The sequence below is a fragment of the Falco peregrinus genome, chromosome 4 (genome assembly GCF_023634155.1).
Source record: "Falco peregrinus isolate bFalPer1 chromosome 4, bFalPer1.pri, whole genome shotgun sequence".
Classification (NCBI taxonomy): domain Eukaryota; kingdom Metazoa; phylum Chordata; class Aves; order Falconiformes; family Falconidae; genus Falco; species Falco peregrinus.
The window spans coordinates 65,454,216-65,474,246 of record NC_073724.1 but is presented as its reverse complement, the minus strand read 5'-3'; the positions used below and the strand labels follow the sequence as shown (position 1 = coordinate 65,474,246).

Sequence of the window (20,031 nt, the reverse complement as noted above, 5' to 3'; positions counted from 1 at the left end):
CAATCTGTAGCTTAAACAATTGATAAGTTTAAAACAATAGTTAAGGTTAAACTGTGAGTTTTTATTGATGTTTTGGTCTTTTCTTATCCCTAGGAATTTTCCTGGGATTTTTGGGAATCAACAGCAACACTATTTAGAGGTCATTAAGAGAATGCTGGTTCAGTGTATGCAAGATCAAGAGCATCCATCAGTAAGACTTTTATGTTCTTTTTTTGATATGTCCTGAGCATAGATAGGATCTTAGTGTAATAGTCTCAAACTTACAAAGGTTAAACTATAGATTCCCACCAATAGATTGCGTTACCTGAAACTGATGTACATCTGGAGTTTTGACTATGCCTACTGCAAAACAGAAGTTTCAAACCTTTCATGGTCCTGAAGCTGACTAGCTGGCTCGTATCTGCTCTGTTTAGGCCCAGACTCTTCTAGTAGTATGCCTGGAGAAGCCTAGTTGTAGCGGCCCAAAGCAGAGCCAGGGTCTTAGCCAGAAGCATGAGAGATCAGAAGGTCCTTGTTAAGCTCTCTTTCTGGCCCTTGTGTTTAACAGTATATATACATAGTATCTGTACACAGTATGTCTCAAAACTCTGAATATATGACAGCTCCTTAAACTGTGCCTGTTTTGCTGTAAGGGCATGTTAGAAAAGCTTGTTTTTCTGGAAGACTTCAGATTTACTGATTTGCAGAGAATTGTACTTTGAAAACATTTCTCTTGTTGTGGAAAATACTGGGCAAGGGTAGGAAACCCTGCTGTGGTATATGGGTTCAGTTTGCTGCTCCCCCATGGATTACTTTTTTTGACCTTTGAAAGTCAACAGAGTAACATTTTCTAAAGTACCACAAGTCATGCCTTTAAAGAAGCATGTTTTAAACGCTTAGATCACACTTTCTGAAAAAGTGGGACTTTGACGCTTGCATACACATTTGAAATTGGGATGGAAGTTGAAAACAATAGTTTTTTCTTCTGTTAATGAAAAACAATCCAAAACAAACAAAAACAAAACTAGGAAATACTTACGACCTTGTAATATGATAAACTTCTTTGTATAACAGAGGACATAGTTGCTGAAGACCTTCATTATTGCATTACCTTAATTTGAAGTAAGATGTAAAATCCCATGGTAAAAGCTAATTGCCACGTCTGTTAGGAAAATGTAAAAGGGAAATGATAATACAAAATGTAGTCTCATAATAGGCTTAAAAGTTAAAAGAAAACAAAGGCATGTTTCCTTACCAGTTCTTCATGTTTATTTATCCAATCCTGCCTGTCTTCTAGATCAAGACTCTGTCTGCTAGAGCTGCAGCTGCGTTTGTGCTGGCTAATGAGCACAATCTTCCCCTTCTTAAACATTTTGCAGACTTGTTACCTGGAATCTTGCAGGTAAGAAACCACCCAAGTGACACTTAATGTGGCATTGCTGTCTGCATTGGCTGTATCCGAACGTAAATTATTGGTCTGCAAATTTGTGTAGCATATGAAGTTTTGCCAAGACTTGGATTAACTCTTTATTTTAGTTAGCGCAACCATCAGTCACCAGCAAGATGCGGTGGAAACTGGGAAGGAATTTTGTTAACACATGCTAATTGGCAGGGATTTGAGGAAAATAGTTCAATGCTGTCAGCGCTGATTAATTTATACAGTGTTACCTAGATAAATAAACAGAAGTTCTTCATAAGGTATTTAACTCCAAGTCATACAGCTTTTAGATCAATCATGATATTGAAATATACTTTAAATATTGGCTACCCTGAGATTTCAAGTAATCAGTAATTTGGAAATTCATTGACCTATCATATCCTGTATCTCTTCAGTTTAGAGGAAGGTATCTTCAGTTTAGAGGAAGGTGTAGAATTATTCTGAATAAAGATTCTCAAAGAGCAGCAGTCTGGACAAATAGTCTTTATTTGATAATTTAGGAACTTCCAAACAAAATGCATTTTTAAGCTTCTTGCAGTTTCTGAGGCTGGATTAAATCTCTTTTAGGATGCATGAATTTGAGCAAAAGTTGGAATTCTAATATAAGGTTGTTTATGTTTGGGGGGAAGACTATTGTAAACTGAACCAGAGACAGAAATGGTTTGAGTTCTGAAGGACGACAGTTTCACAGTATATTTCCCTTTCTGTATCAAGAAAAAATGGAAATAACTAAGTGCCTGTGATAAGAGTGATAATGAACTGTAGGTGATTTTGAATTAGGCTAAATTTAGGTTAAAGACTGACAACTTGCTGCAGTCGGTAGAGCAGGTTTCTGTTGACAGTGTAAGCTATAAACCTTGTCTGTGTGTGCTTTGTGACAAGCTGAAGAAAAATAGTGCAGAGTTTACTGTCTTCTGCAACCAATGGAATTATGCTTGATCTTAAATGAAAACTGAGAGGAATGTATTAAAATCAACTGAACTTGAAAATGGGCTCCGGTGTGTACAAGATACGTATTTTGATACTGAGGTTACTATCTGGTAGTTAGTCCCTGTCTGTGACTTTGGCAGTTAACAGTTGTGTTGTTCAAACACTGTAACTGGCTGAGAGGACCTTTGCTGCTGAGTAGCGTACCAGTGGGAGTGAGGCAGGATTTGGGGTGGGCATGCCATTCGTCTTGATGTTTGGCAATTAAATAGTATGCTGTTTTTAGACTTAAGACTAATAGCCTGCTTTGTGTGATACAAGTTTCAATGCTGCTGTTTTAGGCTGTAAAAACACATGCACTGGGCTTGCATTTTCAAGTTTTATTTTGCAAACTTAGAGCACAGAACTATGCTATGAAATCTGTCTTCGTAAAGTACTTACTGCGAGAAGGACTAGATTTTCTGGCGGTGGTAACACAAGATGGATATGAAGATCTGAGTTTATAAATAGGAGATGGGATGTGTTAGAATAGTGGTGAGTGACCTTTGGAGACAGTTGGATGCTTTTTCTGTTGCTGTTGAAGTTCATTTTGTTGAAATATTGGCATGGTAAAAAAGCTAAAAATAAAACTGTCTTGGCAATTCAGTCCTTTCAGTACAATATCTATGATGGTTATGCTGGAATTTGAGCTTTCAGAACTAATAGTTGAAACTTTTATCCAAGAGATATATCTTGCAGTGGAGGTAAAAGCAGCTGGAACTTCAACTGACTGCTGTCATTGACGGTGTTCGAAAGAGACACAGAAGAGTGCCTCTGCCTTTTAGGGCTCACTGTGCGCTTTGAACTTCTTTCTTCAGAAAACTAGTCATCCTTATAAACTGTCAAATTTGCAATGGGTATAAAATACAGAGTTTTACAGAATTTTCCAGTAAATATTACATTATCCTTTGCCAGAATTGGAGGACAATCGATAACTGTTAGTCCAAGAGGCCTTAACCAAGACAGATTCCTTCCCAACCCCAAATATTTCTCATACTAGAAGATGCTTTTTCTGTGTTTAAAGTGTGGGCTGTTTGAGTGGCATTATCAAAAGTGTTGGATTCTTAAGTATTAAAAAACCCCAATTATTCACTTTAGAAATTTTTTCTGCATTAGGAAGACATCAGATACTTTGCTAATGAAAATTCCTTTCAAAACCCCAAAAGTGTGTTTAAAGGCTATTTTTTATTTGGAGGTTTGGGTTTTTGTGTCCTACTTGTAGAGGAGTTTTAACACCATTGAATAACTGTGTGCTCTTTTGATACTAGAGTATCAACCTTATCAGTAAAAAGTAAGATTTAAGTTACTTTTCAGAATGTAGCTATTGCTTAGGAAAGATACTGGGAAAAACTTGATTTCTTTTTCCTGTGTTCTGTGACTGAAGGCTAAAACGTCTGTTTTAATTTGGTAGCTCTCCAGAGTTGTCTGGAAAAAAATAAATTATTTAATCTTGAGTTTCCTGGTGTTTGTAAGTGTAAGCTATTCGAAGCTGTTCCCATGTAACGGGAAAAAAGGAGTTAGGCTCATTTTCCTTCTTTTGGGCAGTTACTTAGAGGAGTTTTTCTTCATTTACAATGGGTTTTGAAGTTGTACTTGTGAAAACAGTGGTTTTGCATGTTGGTGCCTCTGATGTATGACTGTAATTCTTTCTGAGTGTCTAGTGTGTTAGATTTAAATTAATAATGGTCAAAAATGATGATGCATATATATGTATAGATAAGATTGCGAGCCACAACTAACTTGTAGTTTTGGACCCTGCATATTATCTCTTTGTAGTTGTTATGGATTTATGCACGCTGGCCGCTGTAGTGGGGTGCGACCCTAGGATCCCACTGAAAATACGAAGTCTGAATTAAGGGTTTCAGTTAGTTTTTTATTAGTTCTCAGGTTACAGCTCGAGCTGGGTGACTCTGGAGAGGGACCCCTACCCTGGTTCATGCCTCTCAATTATACCTATACCACCCATCACCAGATACCCAAGTCCAATCACTTAATTCTGGTCAGTGGTCTCTTTGAGTTCTTACTGGTTTTCACTGTTGCTGGGCTGGCCTTGTTCTGAAGTTACTTCATTCTCACGGAATTGTCTCCTTGGTCATTCTTCATGCCACTTGTATTTGCCAGCTTCAGCTAGTTCTTTCTTAGCAGCATTAGTTTTAACAAAAAGTTTACTCTAAATCAGTTCTTGCAGCCTAAAGGCTTCAACTACTTTAGCTACTAATACTAAGCCACTGAAGCTGAACGAGACTGTTCAGAAACCAGAACACGGTTAATCACATTACTTCTGTAACAGCGCTCCCATTCATAGTATTTTTTTTTATTTAACTTATCTTCATCTTATATCTTCATAGGCTGTAAATGATTCCTGCTACCAAAATGACGACTCTGTTCTGAAATCCCTTGTAGAAATTGCAGATTCTGTTCCCAAGTATTTACGACCACATTTAGAACCTACATTGCAACTAAGTCTGAAGGTAAAGCTAGGATTTTTTTTAAAAAAATCACTCTTCCCACCTCAAAACTTCTTTTCTAACAGTTTGCTCTAATCTTCTGGATTGTAGCTGTGTGCAGATGCCAGTCTGAGTAACATGCAGCGTCAGTTGGCGCTTGAAGTAATCGTGACCTTGTCAGAAACTGCTGCTGCTATGCTGAGGAGGCATACAAACGTTGTTGCGCAAGCTAGTAAGTACTTTACTCATTTTCTTTGTTGAAACAGTTTGTCTCCCTTTACAGTGTTAAACTGACTTTGCAGGTGGTCAGTGACAAAACCATGTCAAACTCACAGTTTGCTGGTGCTGATAACTTTAAGTGCCACTGAATAGAGTTTTCTTAGAGAAAAAAACCCTTCTTTTTATGACTCTGCATAAATTAATCTGTGCTTATGCAGCCACCAACAGTTTGAATAAAAATACAGTAGATTCTTGGTGTTCCCAAGGAAAAAGCTACTTTGATGCTTTTCTGCTGGCTTTGGGAATTTGTACTGAAAAAAAAAATTGATGCGTTTAGTTCTGAAGTTCTGTGTTTGAAGTTTGACATGTAGGCCAGATACTCTGTGGTGCTGGCAACTGAAGACTGAAGGAATTCAGCATGCATATTGAGCTTCAGTGTTGAGTTAAAGCTGTGAATTCAAAATCAGATGCTTATATAAATACTTAGAGGTAGTCTAATTAGTCTATTTAACATGCAGATTGTACATTCTTTGGAAAGGCACTTTTAAAATCATGCATTATTATTTGAGATACTAAAAATAACTGTCTTCTGGACATCCACAGCAGCAATACTGTACACACTGGTATTTCTCTGGCTTTTAAAACCTTTTTGTGAGTGGATCAGGGCAGTGACACAGCAGTGTAGCCTGCTGTTTGGAAGGATTCTTTTCCTTCCCTGTCACGCTTGTATTTGCCTAGATCCTTACTTTTTTCTGAAACTTGCATAAAGGCAATCTGTTAAAAGGCAAATTTCTTTACTTGTGTGCATGGACTGGGGAAATTTGCATATATACATGTCACTAAAATAATTATAAAACTTCTGGATCTATTTGGCTTACATGTTGCAACTGTTGACTAGGAGTTGAAGTTTTGTTTACTTGTAGAATAGTTTTTTTAAGAACAAATCCTTTTAGAATTTATTTTTAAATTTGAAATTTTTTACAATGCTGCATTTTCACTGTATCCTATAGCTCGTTGGGACTATTAATGCTTGACACTTGCTGTCCCCAAATCATCACAAGCTTCTTTGCTGGTCAGGCAGCATAGTGAGGTGCCTCATATCTCTTCAGAATGTATTACTTTTATATTGGGTTGCTGGTTGCTGTTCAGGAATGAAATATTTGTATTAAGATACTGTATTAAGATAAGGCACCATATGAGGATGAAATACCTTTGGTTTGCAGCCCATTGTAAAATTGCTGTTAATATTAATGAATCACTAAGATGAAAGACATTTATTCTGCAGAGCTAGGAAAGGGGTTATGTTCAGAGAATGATAAAAAAGTAGCCAAAAGGGATTGCTTTTGTCTTGGTTTTGTGCCTTAGTTTGTAAGGCTTTCTGTTTTCATTCCACTAAAAAGTTGCTACATCGCTTGATCCTCACAACTAGAACTGGGTCTTAGGCAAAACTGTCATCTTATGCTGGTTTTACTGAACATGATGCTGATTTAGAAGTAAGTCTGTGTCCTGTGTACCAGTACCTGCTCAGAAATTCCATCTGGATTCAGACTTCTCTCCCTGAGCTCAGTGTTCAAGACAGTAGAGTGTTTTATTGCTTTCCCCCTAGAAATAAGAGCTGCAGCCTATCTTTGGCTGTAGTTTTGCTCAGTTGCCAGAAAATGGAGAGTCCTGGCATGCCTCTGAAAAGAAGCAGGCTTAGTGGGCTCATTCTTCACTTGTTTGTAAATACTCTATATATTGGCAATAATTGAATTTTGAGGGCTTTCTGGGACAGTGTTGAAACTTTAATGCACAGCTCTGTATTTAAAAAATAAATCTTTGTGAAACTATATTTACTGGCAACCACATTCATATTAAATGTCAATAAGAAACAACATGTTCACAGGCTTTTGCAGGTTCTAGATATGATGTTGGCCAGACAGCTTTACATGGCAGTTTATTCTCAGCTTTATTTGTTAGTAGCAATGAACGCTATGCCATCAGTTTTTGGAACCACATAGCATTTGTGACAGATGATGGTTGACTTCCATATTTCAGAGCTGCGATGATACATTATTTTCACCTGTGTGCTTATGAGTATCTGTGTCTGAAGAGCTTCTGGGCTGTAATTGTATTTTTTTTGAGGAAATTCTTTTCAGTGACTAGTGAGTATACAGAATTCTGACATGTGGACATCATGCTAGAGAGTTCATAGCGTGGATTAAGTTATCTTGATATGTATATAAAAGCACTGTGAAGGTTTTTGCAACCATGGTATAATCTCTGGCTGAAGATACGTGGCTATATCAAGCAAATCAATCCATAATTTGGTCTTTTCTTGATACTTGCCCCACAGTGTTGTCAGTGAGCAACATTTTCTTCTGTCATCAGCTCACCAGAAGTTTCTCATCTGTCCAGACGTATGGTGAGATCAGTTTGCGTAGGGTTGTGCTTCTGTCATAGGTACTGTAAAGGACAGTTAACTATGATGCCTGTCTTCACCATATGTGGTGGACTGTCCTAAGAAGGGTCTTAAAGGTTGCGTATTTGACTGAGAACTTTTGTCTTGAGGGCAAAGTGAAGCTTTTTTGCATACATGATGTTGAATTCAAACAACTGCTCTGAGTGGTTGGTGTAACACAAACAATACTTAAGAGCTCCTTATTTTGCTCTGAAAGTGCAAGGTATACTTTTCACCCCTTGGGCTTCTGAAGTGCACAGGAACAGGCAGACTTACAATAGACAAATTGCTGCACTCCTTCCTCCTGTGAGAACAACTCAGAAGAGTAGGTGATGTTTATTGCATAACAGTCGAATGTTATGATAAAGATTGTGTAATAGTCTTTAAAGACTTATACTGAGAAAAACAGACAGAATCGATCTACAGATGTAGAAGTAGGAAACATGCAAGATGTTTTAATGATACAAAACAAAAATTTACATTAAGTGGGGAAAATCCTCAAGTTCTGAACCATTATCTTATTGTAAAAGTAAAGCTTTATGCTAAGTGACCACTGTACAGGTAGTTAACAAAATTTATCACGTTAGTAAAACTAAGGGTTGAATAGTAGTCTTCCATAATGAATAGTCTTTTTCATCAGTAAATGTTCAAAGGATGGTGTCAGTTTCAGCAAAAAGAATTAAGTACGTCTGACTTCTTAAGGCATATAATACTATTTTGAACTCTTTCAAGGAACTTAGACTTTTTTAGGGAATTTACTTTCCATAATTTTTATGATTTAACAAGAAATTTGCTTTATGCTGTTAGTTTTGGTAAGAAATACTCAACTGTGTTTTCAGTCTCAATTTGAATGTTCTGAAAATACTTTTCTGAGAACTTACTCTGAATTATTGGCTGATGCAGTTCGACAGACTTGACTATCTGATACTGGAAGAAGTTATGTTTCTTCAATGATTTTTTTAAAGGAAAGAACTTGAAATTTATGCTTGTTATTTAAGAATCTATTTTAAGAAAGCAACCTGAGTTGAAATTTTTTTTTTTCAGTTCCTCAGATGTTAGCAATGATGGTTGACTTGGAAGAAGATGAAGATTGGGCAAATGCAGATGAGCTTGAAGATGATGATTTTGACAGGTAATTATAAAACTAGTTGTTTCAATATATTATCGGGACTGTGTGGCTAAAGGCAGATTTTAAGTGCAGGATGCAAATGACTGCAGTGCATTACTTTTTCTTTGCTCAGGTAAGTCTTCTAGTTTTGTTCCCTTGGTCATGAGCAGTATGTATGAGTGTTCTTAGACAGTTTATATGTGGGTTATTTAGGAACTGATTAGCAAGTAGGTAAATTCTTTCCATATTTGTGTATCGCTGTAGCTTACTTCTACAAGATGCATGTCTGCTGTTTTGCACTGTAAACTTTGCAAACTTCTGTTTCATCTGTCATTCATGTTACTCAGTTCAAAGTCAGTGCTTCCTAACACCTTAAATTGAGGGCTTACCCTGATATTAGCTAGAACCAAAGCTGAAGGATACTGACCTGTTTCATCATCTGCAACCAATCTCTTCCTATTTTCCTGTACCCTTGAAAAGGTGGTGTTAAAGAAAAAAACTGCCTACCTTAGAAGGGACATCAGAATACATAATGGAATTTCTTGCTGGATTTCATCTGGCTCAAAAATACTACGATTTTGCTATTATTTTAAATCCTTTGGTATGGCTAACACTATCTTGTTGTGTCTTAGGTGAGAAAGATCTACTAAAGATGTCCAGTCTTTCTAAATTGCTTATTCCTGCATGCTTTGTAGCTTGCTCCAACTTTTCACTAGAATAACAGTGGTTTGTCTACAGCATCCTGTTACATCTGCTCTTGTCCAAATACAGCTAGAATGAAGCAGAAGGTGGCAGATAACTATTGCCACACTTCTGTAAAGACATGGATGTCTAGACATCTTTTTGCCACATCTGGCATCACCTTTGAGACTCAGATGTAATTAGAGTTTTGAAACAATTTGTCACAGAATACTTTGAGATCTTCATAGGAAGATAAGCAATGTTGATTTACCACTGAAATTTATAGCAACTTCTACTAGGTATCAGACATGTAAAGACACTTGCAAAACTGATGCACAGGAATTTATGGAAGAACCTGTTTAATCTCTGCTTGATTTGGAATACTTCTTGTTCCCCTTGATTATGGAATTGAAAGTAAGCTGTCCTTTCTTCCCCCTCTCACATGGTAGACCAGATCCTTTTAACCTGTTCTGTTTCCTCAGCTTTGAAATTTTGCCATACAGTTAGAACTGTCAGGCACCACTGCCTTCAGGTTTGTCAAGTATTTGGATCTCTTCATTCAGACAAATTTCAAGGGGAAGTAGTCTATTAAGTTCAGATCCTCATAAAGCCTTTCAGGGTGTGGAATTTTATTCAGATGGGCTGCTTTAGGCAGTTTAGTAAGTACTCTGAATCATCCACTTGAGGCATGCCAGTATCTCTTTATTGTCAGCAGAGTAACTTTGTTCTTCTAAATGCATTAGCTGTGTATGAATTTTTGAGTGAAAAAGGTCTTTTTTTTATTACAAGTTGAAGTAGAGCGAGCAAAGATCAGAAAACAAGTTATGCTCAGCAACTTAGCCCAAAGGAGAAACATAGCTCCTTTGGCCCTCAAAGTAAGAAGAAAGCTTGAGGCTTAGACATTGGATATCAGCTAGTCTCTTCGTGACTCTGTGTGTGGTGTTAGTTTTTTTTATTTTGGCAGGTTTACTCATATTACTCTGTTGCCCACCACTGAAGTTCACCTTTGTGGAGAGTTGCTGATTAGCTGATGTGCATGCTAACCTCTTCTGGTGCTTGAGTCTTTGTAGCTTTGTAAGAAGACTAGAATTTCTCTGCAATCTAAGAAACAGGCTAATCATCATCAGGCTGTTGCCACGTTAGGGTGTGTTTGGATCTGACTAAGGGGGATGTGAGTCAGCCTACACAAAAGCAGCAGGGAATATTTTAGCATTTCCAGTTTTTTGTTGCTCTAATTTCAGAGAACAGTGAAATTCAAAAGGAGGAAAAGGTTAATCCAACTTCCTCTTTTCCTGGCAAAAGCCTTGCAAACATTGCAGAAGTGTGTGGTCATTTTTCTAAGATAAACTATCTTTATTTCCTCAAGCTGAATGTATGAATTAATGGTGGGAGGAAAGAACTCAAAGAATGTAATTTCAGATGAAAGTTGCCATTAACTTTAGTAGGTTTGCTGCAATCTAAGCCTGTGTGCCCATGCTCTGTTGTCCTGCTGGTGATGTGTCTTTATTTGAACCTGACTAATCTAAAGAACAAATACTATATTGTCAATATCTTTGTAGAGATGCCTTTGTTCATGGCATGTGAGTTTCTAGACTGTTTATGGTTTGTAATGAGACTTGGGGACATAACTGACTGACACTTGAAAGTTCAAGAGGGAGATTTGTCCCTTTCTGAACCATTACTCAGCTCTTCCATCAGCATGGGTGTCTAGGATGGACTGTAATAACCTTGAGTTATTTCAGTGCTAGTAGTTATCTCTGTCCTGGAAACTTCCTTGCTCTTTTCTGTAGGGAATAATTCTATCGGGTGGAACAGGTCACTTTACACAGACAATGTTTGGCTATTGTCAGTTCTGGAACTGGCTGAGAGTCGCAAATTCCTCACCTGGGCTGAATGTTTTCTGCCTGAGTCATTGGCAGAGAACATGCTACTAGAGTACTGCTACTGCAGCTGTGCAAGAAAGGTCTCTTATGTGCCAGAGCTTGAACTCTGCTGGTTCACCAGATTCATAGCAAGTCTGAACTGGTTTGTGTTCTCATGACAAAAAGATGATGGCCAGTGTTATTGCTTATTTCATTGCAAATTTAATTTCAGCTTTCTAGATATGCGTAGTTATTGCGAAATTCAGTCTTATACCTTCAGTGCTAGTAAGGCCCAAGTTTCTTTTGTACTAGACTTAATCAATGGGCTACAGATAGTAAACGTTGAGGTGGGGGTAAATAACTGCGTTGTGACTGTTGCTTGTGCTTTTAGGTTTGGGTATGCTTTATGTACTTATGGAGGCTCATGTATTCAGAGGGCAAAAGTTTGAAGACTAGAACTGCAGGAAAGGGCCCTTCTGTGCCCTGTTGGACTCTTCGTTTTATTGTAGATATCAAACCACTGATATTTCTGTAATTGATATTTAGCAATGCAGTTGCTGGTGAGAGTGCACTGGACAGGATGGCATGTGGCCTTGGAGGAAAACTTGTTTTACCTATGATTAAAGAACATATTATGCAAATGCTTCAGAATCGTAAGTAATGGTGGTTTGGTTTTTTTTTACAATTCTGTCTTTTCCATGAACTTTGATGCCTCCTAAATCTTCATGTTTAGCTACTTGATATATTTGTATACACTTCCATGTTTGATTTCAGTGGCAAAAACTGTAAATGCTGTGAACTTGGAAGTTTGTGTCTTTCTTAGACAGTGATGTATTAAACTTGTGTACAGTGCATTACAACATTTTTCTGGAACATGGACAGCTGAACAGACATGTCAAAACCAAAACAGTACTTTTTTTTTTAAACTCACAGTCTAAATTACATATAAATAAGGGGAGACTTTTTTTTTTTACTTTAGAATATTCTCTGTAACTCAGTATACAGTGCCTCACAGTACCTTAAGTGTGCCTAAACTGCCACCTGTTGTTCTGTAGCTCAATTTTTTTTCTTCTTCAGAAGTGCTGCATTTAAATTAAATTTTAATATATTACAGTTTAAAGTAAAATTTGTTCTTTATTCCCCCTGTAATTTGGTGGACCAAAATATACAAGTGTATGGCAGGCTGGCTGTCTTTTGGTATGCTGGTTTTAATAGTTGTTTCATGAGGTGGTTCCATATATTCTTATCAGTTGCTTTGTATGCTGCTTTTCCTCTTAAAATACCTGTAGTGCTTGCTCAGGCAATCATTTTAAAAAATATTGTGTGTTGTGTGTACTTTCACTTGACCTGTGCTTTGAGCTCTTGAAGTAGAAGAAAATGCAAAAGTTCTGGGTACTTTTCCTGCTTTGTGATTTAAAACCCAGTCCAAAAAAGGCTGTTCCAGTATTGGATATGGAACATAGGACCACCTGCAAAGTCTGGACACTTACAGAGTCTATTTGGAATGGTGTTTTTTTGTAAAGTAAGTTTTATTAAGGAAGCAGATTAACTTGACTCTTCCAGTGTTAAAAGCTCCAAGGCTAGCTAATGCCTAGTTTTGTAGTACCCACAGAAAGGTGTGAAGGCTGATGGCTGAAGACCTGACTCCTGAGAAGGGGAGAAGTCGTGCAGTTGATGCCTGATGCTTTCTTTCTGCTGGGTCAGAGCTTTCCATAACTGTTAGTACTCTTTGGGAAAGGGAAATGCAATAGAAAATGTTTGGTTCAGAGGCTCTCACTGGTCGGGAATTAGGAGGAAGGATGAAGACATTTAGATTAAAACATCATCAGTTCTCTCAGAAATCAAGCTTTCCGTTCTCCCAGCCTTTCTGCTTTTCTCACAAATATTTACTGAAATAATAATTTAAAACTACTGGGTTTTGATTAGGTATCAGATGGTCCAAACATGATTGTGTTTCATTTTGTAGAATCATTAATTTCAAGTCTGGAATGCGTGCTAATAGTAGTACAATGAGAGTAATAAGAGGTGCAGGCTTAACTAGGAACGTGCAATGAACTTAAACAGTGCAAAATAAACTGCTTCTTCACTGTACCTTCTGTGAAGATAATATTTCATCTCATCCTGATCAGACAGAAGCTTGAGTGTCAGGATTCCAGTGCTCTGAACTTCAGTGTTCTTCATTCCAAGAACGTAATGCATTACCTACCAATAATGAAATGTTGCATTATTTTGGGAAAGAAGTTCTGTTACATGCCTTTCCCACAGGTTGCTTGATAAACCTGTTTGTTCTTCTGGGTTTCTTTTCTGTAATCCCCATGGTTTCTAGCACAGAGAAAGATTTTGGAAAAAAAAATAATTAAAAATTAAAATAAATTGGAGTTTCTTATATGTTTCCCTTGCCTACAGAAAAAGGAGAAGAGCATGAAAGATCCATTTCAAGAATACCCACTAGCCTGAGAATGGGCTAATAAGACTTGGCGAGGAAAGCCTTACATCCCTAAATGGAATGTTACTGTTCTTAAACAGTCTTGGGGAGACTGCTGAAAAGTTCAGTACTGCTTATGGAGTTGTTTTAAATTTAGATATTGTTTGATTCACTAGATGTTTTTCTGCCCCTGACCTAAAGGTATAGGCTGTTTTGGTACCATTGGAAAAAAAAAAAGGAAAGGGGGAACAGGGAAAAAGAAATACTGTCCTGATGTTTCCCTGGTTAGCTCATTTAATTAAAATGCAGTTGCCAGGTATTAGTACTATGTACGTAGTTGTATCAGCAGTGAAGAATTCTTTTCTCTAGGTCTGGATTTGGCGTGGATTGGGTACTTAAATTTTTGTGCATCTCTAGAAGTTCGTATAAGGAAAAGTAGAAAGTATTTAACAAATCAAGTAGATGCATAAATTTACTTTCCCTCTCCTATTTGTCACTCTTCCTTCTCCTGCCCCCACCCCCAAAAGGTGATTTCTCTTTGCAGTGCTTTTTAGCTTCCAAAATGAATTACATATTATTTTCATTTTTACTCTTCTGTAGCTGACTGGAAATACAGGCATGCTGGCTTGATGGCACTCTCAGCCATTGGAGAAGGTTGCCACCAACAGATGGAGGGAATTTTAAATGAGATAGTTAATTTTGTTTTGCTATTCCTTCAGGATCCTGTGAGTATAATTCTGTTAGTTATTTCAAAATTATTTTCATTTCTGCTGCCATGACTTGTTAACTATTTGAGGGAAATAACTTTTTCAGCATCCAAGAGTGAGATACGCTGCTTGTAATGCTATCGGACAAATGGCAACTGACTTTGCACCGGGTTTTCAAAAGAAATTTCATGAGAAGGCAAGTAGTAGAATAGTAAAAAAGAAAATTAATTATAAAACTATGTCACCTTCAGAAAATTTTTCTTCTGAAAATAAACATTTCTTTTTTCAGGTGATAGCAGCTCTTCTGCAAACCATGGAGGATCAAGGCAACCAGCGTGTTCAGGCCCATGCAGCTGCAGCACTCATAAACTTCACTGAAGATTGTCCCAAGTCACTGCTTATTCCATATTTGGATAATCTAGTGAAGCATCTTCATTCCACTATGGTGATAAAATTACAAGAGGTATAATATACTGAACAAACTGTTTCATGGAGGGTAACCTTGTCACATATGCAGAACAGGTATAGCTGAACTAAGATCTCTGAAATAAGCCAGTATACATATCTGCTGATACTGGTCTAAATCGGCAAGAATTAGGATAAATACAAAAACAGATTTTTACATTTGCCATGCTTTTAAATAAAATAATGTGCTTTAGAAATATAACACTTTATTCTTCTTCTTTCCAAGTTGATACAGAAAGGCACTAAGCTAGTTTTGGAGCAAGTTGTGACTTCAATTGCATCAGTTGCAGATACAGCAGAGGAGAAGTTTGTTCCCTACTATGATTTATTTATGCCCTCTTTAAAACACATTGTGGAGAATGCAGTTCAGAAGGAATTAAGACTTTTACGAGGAAAGACTATTGAATGCATCAGCCTAATTGGTCTTGCTGTTGGTAAAGAAAAGGTAAGCTGAGATCTTATCTAACGGTCTAAATGTATTTTAAAATGCCTTTGTTTATTGCGGTGTTAACATTGAATTAATATATTCACTTGTTAAACACATAGCTGTTGCTGATTTCTGTGCTTGTCTTCCTGTTTTTATTTCTAAGGTGGCTATCTTGCTGTTTAGATTTACAATAGAATCTGACGAAAATATTACAGCTTAAGTTATTCTTGTCACACTGAACAATGTTGAAAGGAATAATTTTTTCTTTGTTTGGGTTTTTCTGCCTTGAGAGAAATACTGGAGCATCCAATTTAGGCAGTGTCAGAATGGCAGGTAAAATGTATGTAGTTCAAAGGAAACAACATAACTTTTGTATGTGGATGCCTGAAGAAAGTTTAAATGTGCTTGTAATAACACTTGATGTACTTGTTTGTCATGAGGCTTGATGTATTTGGTAGGAGATTTGTTTAGATAAGTTAGTTAAAACATCTCTCTGTAAAGGTACCAAGAAACAACTGTGAATGACTATATGAGTCTTTAAGTGATGTTCTGATAGCAAGTTCACGTTACGGTTTACAGACTTTCATTTTATTGAGTGAGGAAAACAAAGTCACACTTCAAAGTAAAATAACGTGATGTATGTGGTACAAAAATACTAACAGCCCCCCTCCAAAATTACCATCCCTTTCCTTCAACTTAGGACGACCAGTAAACTTGCCACTCATGCAACTAAATTTTAAACAGATGTTAAACATAACTAATGTTTAATAAATTACTTTGAGGACTGTGGGGAACATGGGGAGTGAAAAGAAGTAGGTGTAACGTCATTGAGGCATCTGATGTGACCTAAAACGTTATGAACTCATGAGTTAAGTAGCTCATGCTGTCAGCTTTTATCCCGGTTCCATAAAGTAGTCACAGTAGTAAGGAGGATATCTAAGGAAGTTAAAATTGTCAGATATTTTTTGTATTAGTATTTATTTATGTAGTGTTTTATTTAAATAGTCCTCTGCTTTCAAGTGTATGAACAGAGGTACAGTGAAACTTAACACCAGAATGACTTGGTGATGCTTCCAGAAAAAGAACCCGTGCTTTCACTTTTATCTGCATTTCAGTCTATTTCCAGCTTTAGCTTGTGTCTTGATAGTGTGTTAGACTTAACACCAAACAATTTCAGTGACCATTTAAGTCTCTGAAAAGAATCCTTTTAATTTGCCTTTAAAAACATGTAGGTTTTTTCCTGTTTCTAGTTTATGCAGGATGCATCAGATGTAATGCAGCTGTTATTGAAGACACAGACAGACTTCAGTGATCTAGAAGATGATGATCCACAGGTATGTTAAAATTATAGTGCATAGTTTGTTGGTTAGTATTTAAAAAGGTTTTTGTACAGATGATGTTTCTGCCCCGCCCCCCATGAAATTACACCATCAGACTAATTGTTCAGCATGTCTCACAAAAACGGAGATTCATTGTCCTAAGATGACCTTAGTATCTTTCACACAAGTGTGTTTAGGAAATGATACTTCCAGGACTTACATTTGCTGAAGAAATTTCAGCATGTGGGTAATCGTTTCTTGTCTATTAGTACCTACTTTGTTTGGCATTCTATGACCTATTCCCTTGCTGTCACCTTCTTATAAATAGTTCAACAAGACTTGTTAGACAGCTGTTCTAATGAGCGGAGAGCTATTTTGACTTGTGCATCTGAAAACAATCACTCCTCTGAAAATACAGTACTGCACTCTTTTGCTCTGTTTGCTATTTTCAGGAACGCGGCTCAGTAGTATCATTTAAATTCAAGGAATTATTTGTTTCAGAAAGAAGTTATTTTTCAAGATAGCCATGATTGCATTACAAGCACATCTTATACTGTCACATTTTTACATGTATAGCAGCTGTGATCAGAGGTACTGTCAATGTGTTGCTACAAATAAAGACTTGGGATGAGTCTTTTGAAGATGCATTTTTATATGGATTGTATATTGGATGAGTTCTCTTTGAAATAAGTTCTATGCGCTGCTGACAAATGCTTCTTAAAAGTCCTATTGTATAATATTCTTCCTTTATGCTTTCCTTTTAAGTATGCATTAAAATGAAATGTGGGACATGAAAATTCTGACACTATTCTCTTTATAGATTTCTTACATGATCTCAGCATGGGCCAGAATGTGTAAAATTCTTGGAAAGGAATTTCAGCAGTACCTTCCAGTTGTCATGGGGCCTTTAATGAAGACTGCGTCTATTAAACCTGAAGTGGCTCTCTTAGACAGTAGGTTAAAGATAAAATTTTGCTTGAAAAAGTGCTGAAATAAATGATTTTGTAGCACTTCTAGATTTATTTTATTTTTCTTCCCCTCTGTATAACAGCACAAGATATGGAGAATATGAGTGATGATGATGGGTGGGAATTTGTAAACCTAGGAGATCAGCAGAGTTTTGGAATTAAAACTGCAGGCCTTGAAGAAAAAGCAACTGCATGCCAGATGCTGGTAAGATGACAATTTTAGTATCTATGTATTGCTGGACAATTGAGTCTGAAGCCAAAATCTGTAATGAAAATATTCTTTGTTTCATCAAATGAAATAGTTCTGGTTTTCTTTGAGTGATAATGTTAAGTTTGGATTTCAGACAGTTTGTGATGTGTGGCTTACTTGATTAAAAATAATTTTAGTTTGGAGCTTCAATAACAGATAATTTTCCTTAGTTGGCAAAACTTCTAAGGAATTTGAGATGTTGGAGTAGTTCCTTTTTGCAAATACTGATGTTTCTGAATTCAGTTTGAAAAGTACACTTATGTACTAAGAGTGAGAACTGGCGCTGCTGTCAGGGTTTCGTAAAATACCACAGTGGAGGGGGTACGTAAATGGATTATTGCATGGGTTTTTAAGTAAATTTTAAGAACTTAAACTTTTAACAATCTTTCTCACCATTACACAGTCAAAAAGTGTCAGTAATGGTATTTTCCCTTAGAGGTGGCACTTCTGTGCTTTGTTTTTCAGGTTTGCTATGCAAAAGAGCTAAAAGAAGGATTTGTGGAATACACAGAGCAAGTTGTAAAGCTGATGGTTCCCTTGCTGAAGTTCTATTTCCACGATGATATCCTATTAACAAATTGTACTGTGAAAATGGAAGCTTGCTTTGGAAGAATCAGTCATGCTTACTGTTTTCCTAGATGAATTGAAAGTGTTAGTGTTAAAATATTCTGTTGCTTTACAGCAGAAATTGTTTCTGAGGACGTTGTTTTAGGCAATGTATCCCACTTTCTCCCCTAGTTTCTTTTTAAATAAGCGTGTCTATAATGTTGAAAGCAGACAGTAGAGAAAGTGATGTTTGTGCCAACAGTGTGAAGGAGAACTTGAATAGCTTTTCCATCATGGCCTGAAACAGGCTTCTAAAAACTTTTAAGTAGCAAACAGTTTACTTTTACTATGATCTTGATCTGTATCTAATTAAGAAATCAAATGCACTGGACTGTAATAAAAAATAATCAATTACAGCTAGAAAATTGATAGCTTCATTATGGTGGTTGGTGCTTAAATTCTAAGCACTTTATGTTGGCCTGAGTTGTTTTATTTCCTTAATAATGAAACGCGTTCGAGTGGCAGCCGCAGAGTCGATGCCCCTCCTTCTGGAATGTGCTAGAGTTCGTGGGCCAGAATACCTCACACAGATGTGGCACTTCATGTGTGATGCGCTCATCAAAGCCATTGGAACAGAACCAGATTCAGATGTTCTGTCAGAAATAATGCATTCTTTTGCAAAGGTAACTTTCTTCCTTTCAAATTTTGTGGTGTTACTGTTCATAGCTTTTTACAGTAAGGAAGGATGCGTGGCTGATGTTCATTTAAATGGCTGTAAGAAATGCAAGGCTTCCTCTACATGAACTTTGGTTCGACTGTAAATGTTGTAGCTGATTGGAAAAACTTAGGTGTGCTTTTTTTGCAAGAACTAAAATACCAAGGTATTAACCTAAAATAATTATCAGATTTGTTCGTTTTAACTTCACCCCACTGAAATACCTTACTTTTATAATTAGAGCATTGATTACAATATGAATGTTCTATTACTATTATTTCTGCTAGTGATGACATAAAGCAGAGCATGTATTAATGTTCTCTGTGTGCTTAGATCTGAGATTGCTCATGTAGCTTAAAGCTGGAAAGACTGATGATTTTATTTCACTAGTGCATTGAGGTGATGGGAGATGGATGCCTTAACAATGAACACTTTGAAGAACTTGGAGGAATATTGAAAGGAAAACTAGAAGAGCACTTTAAAAATCAAGAATTAAGACAAGGTAAGTTAACACAAATTCCTGTTAACATGTGATAATGGCTATCCTTTAAAGCAGAATTCCTAATAATTTCTGAACCCTTAGCTCAGATTTCTTTTATTTGTATATTTATGTAAGGTAATTGGGCTTTAAAACAACAGATTCCATTAATTATATTTGTAAGCTCTGGGAGGATGAAGGTGGTATCATTTGCAGAAATACTGCAGTTTAATCAAAAGCTGATGGACAGATTGACTTGAAGGCAATGCACATGTCTATGATGTCGTTTCTGTGGGTTTTTTTAATGTGAAGTCTTTGCAGTTTTGTTAAAGCAATGGTAGTTACTTATTTCTATGCACTTTTCTTGTCCTTGTGGACAAGCTGGTGTGTTTATTTCTATTTTGTGTGCTTTTACACATTCTTAAACTGAGCTGTCTCGCTATACTCGTTTTTCTGTGAAAGCTCTTTGAAACTTCTTAAAGACAGAAAATCCCTGTTGCTTTTTCAGCTACTGTTTCCTACCTTCTAGATTTTTCTACATCATTTTTTCCCTTTGCAGAGTTCTTAGGCACTTGTGGAAATGTAATGGTT

General features: G+C 36.7%; 1 protein-coding gene across 1 annotated transcript in view; it reads left to right on the top strand.

Moving 5' to 3' along the window:
- Positions 1-20,031, top strand: part of IPO5 (importin 5) — a 44,962-nt gene that overhangs the window by 11,477 nt on the left and 13,454 nt on the right. The window contains exons 5-20 of the mRNA XM_055801959.1: positions 94-190; positions 1,277-1,381; positions 4,732-4,854; positions 4,942-5,062; positions 8,534-8,621; positions 11,687-11,793; positions 14,166-14,290; positions 14,379-14,468; positions 14,562-14,735; positions 14,964-15,182; positions 16,415-16,498; positions 17,304-17,436; positions 17,535-17,656; positions 18,167-18,263; positions 18,758-18,930; positions 19,353-19,464. Coding sequence (XP_055657934.1) covers positions 94-190; positions 1,277-1,381; positions 4,732-4,854; positions 4,942-5,062; positions 8,534-8,621; positions 11,687-11,793; positions 14,166-14,290; positions 14,379-14,468; positions 14,562-14,735; positions 14,964-15,182; positions 16,415-16,498; positions 17,304-17,436; positions 17,535-17,656; positions 18,167-18,263; positions 18,758-18,930; positions 19,353-19,464 — 1,970 coding nt within the window. The remainder of the gene's footprint in view (positions 1-93; positions 191-1,276; positions 1,382-4,731; positions 4,855-4,941; positions 5,063-8,533; positions 8,622-11,686; positions 11,794-14,165; positions 14,291-14,378; positions 14,469-14,561; positions 14,736-14,963; positions 15,183-16,414; positions 16,499-17,303; positions 17,437-17,534; positions 17,657-18,166; positions 18,264-18,757; positions 18,931-19,352; positions 19,465-20,031) is intronic.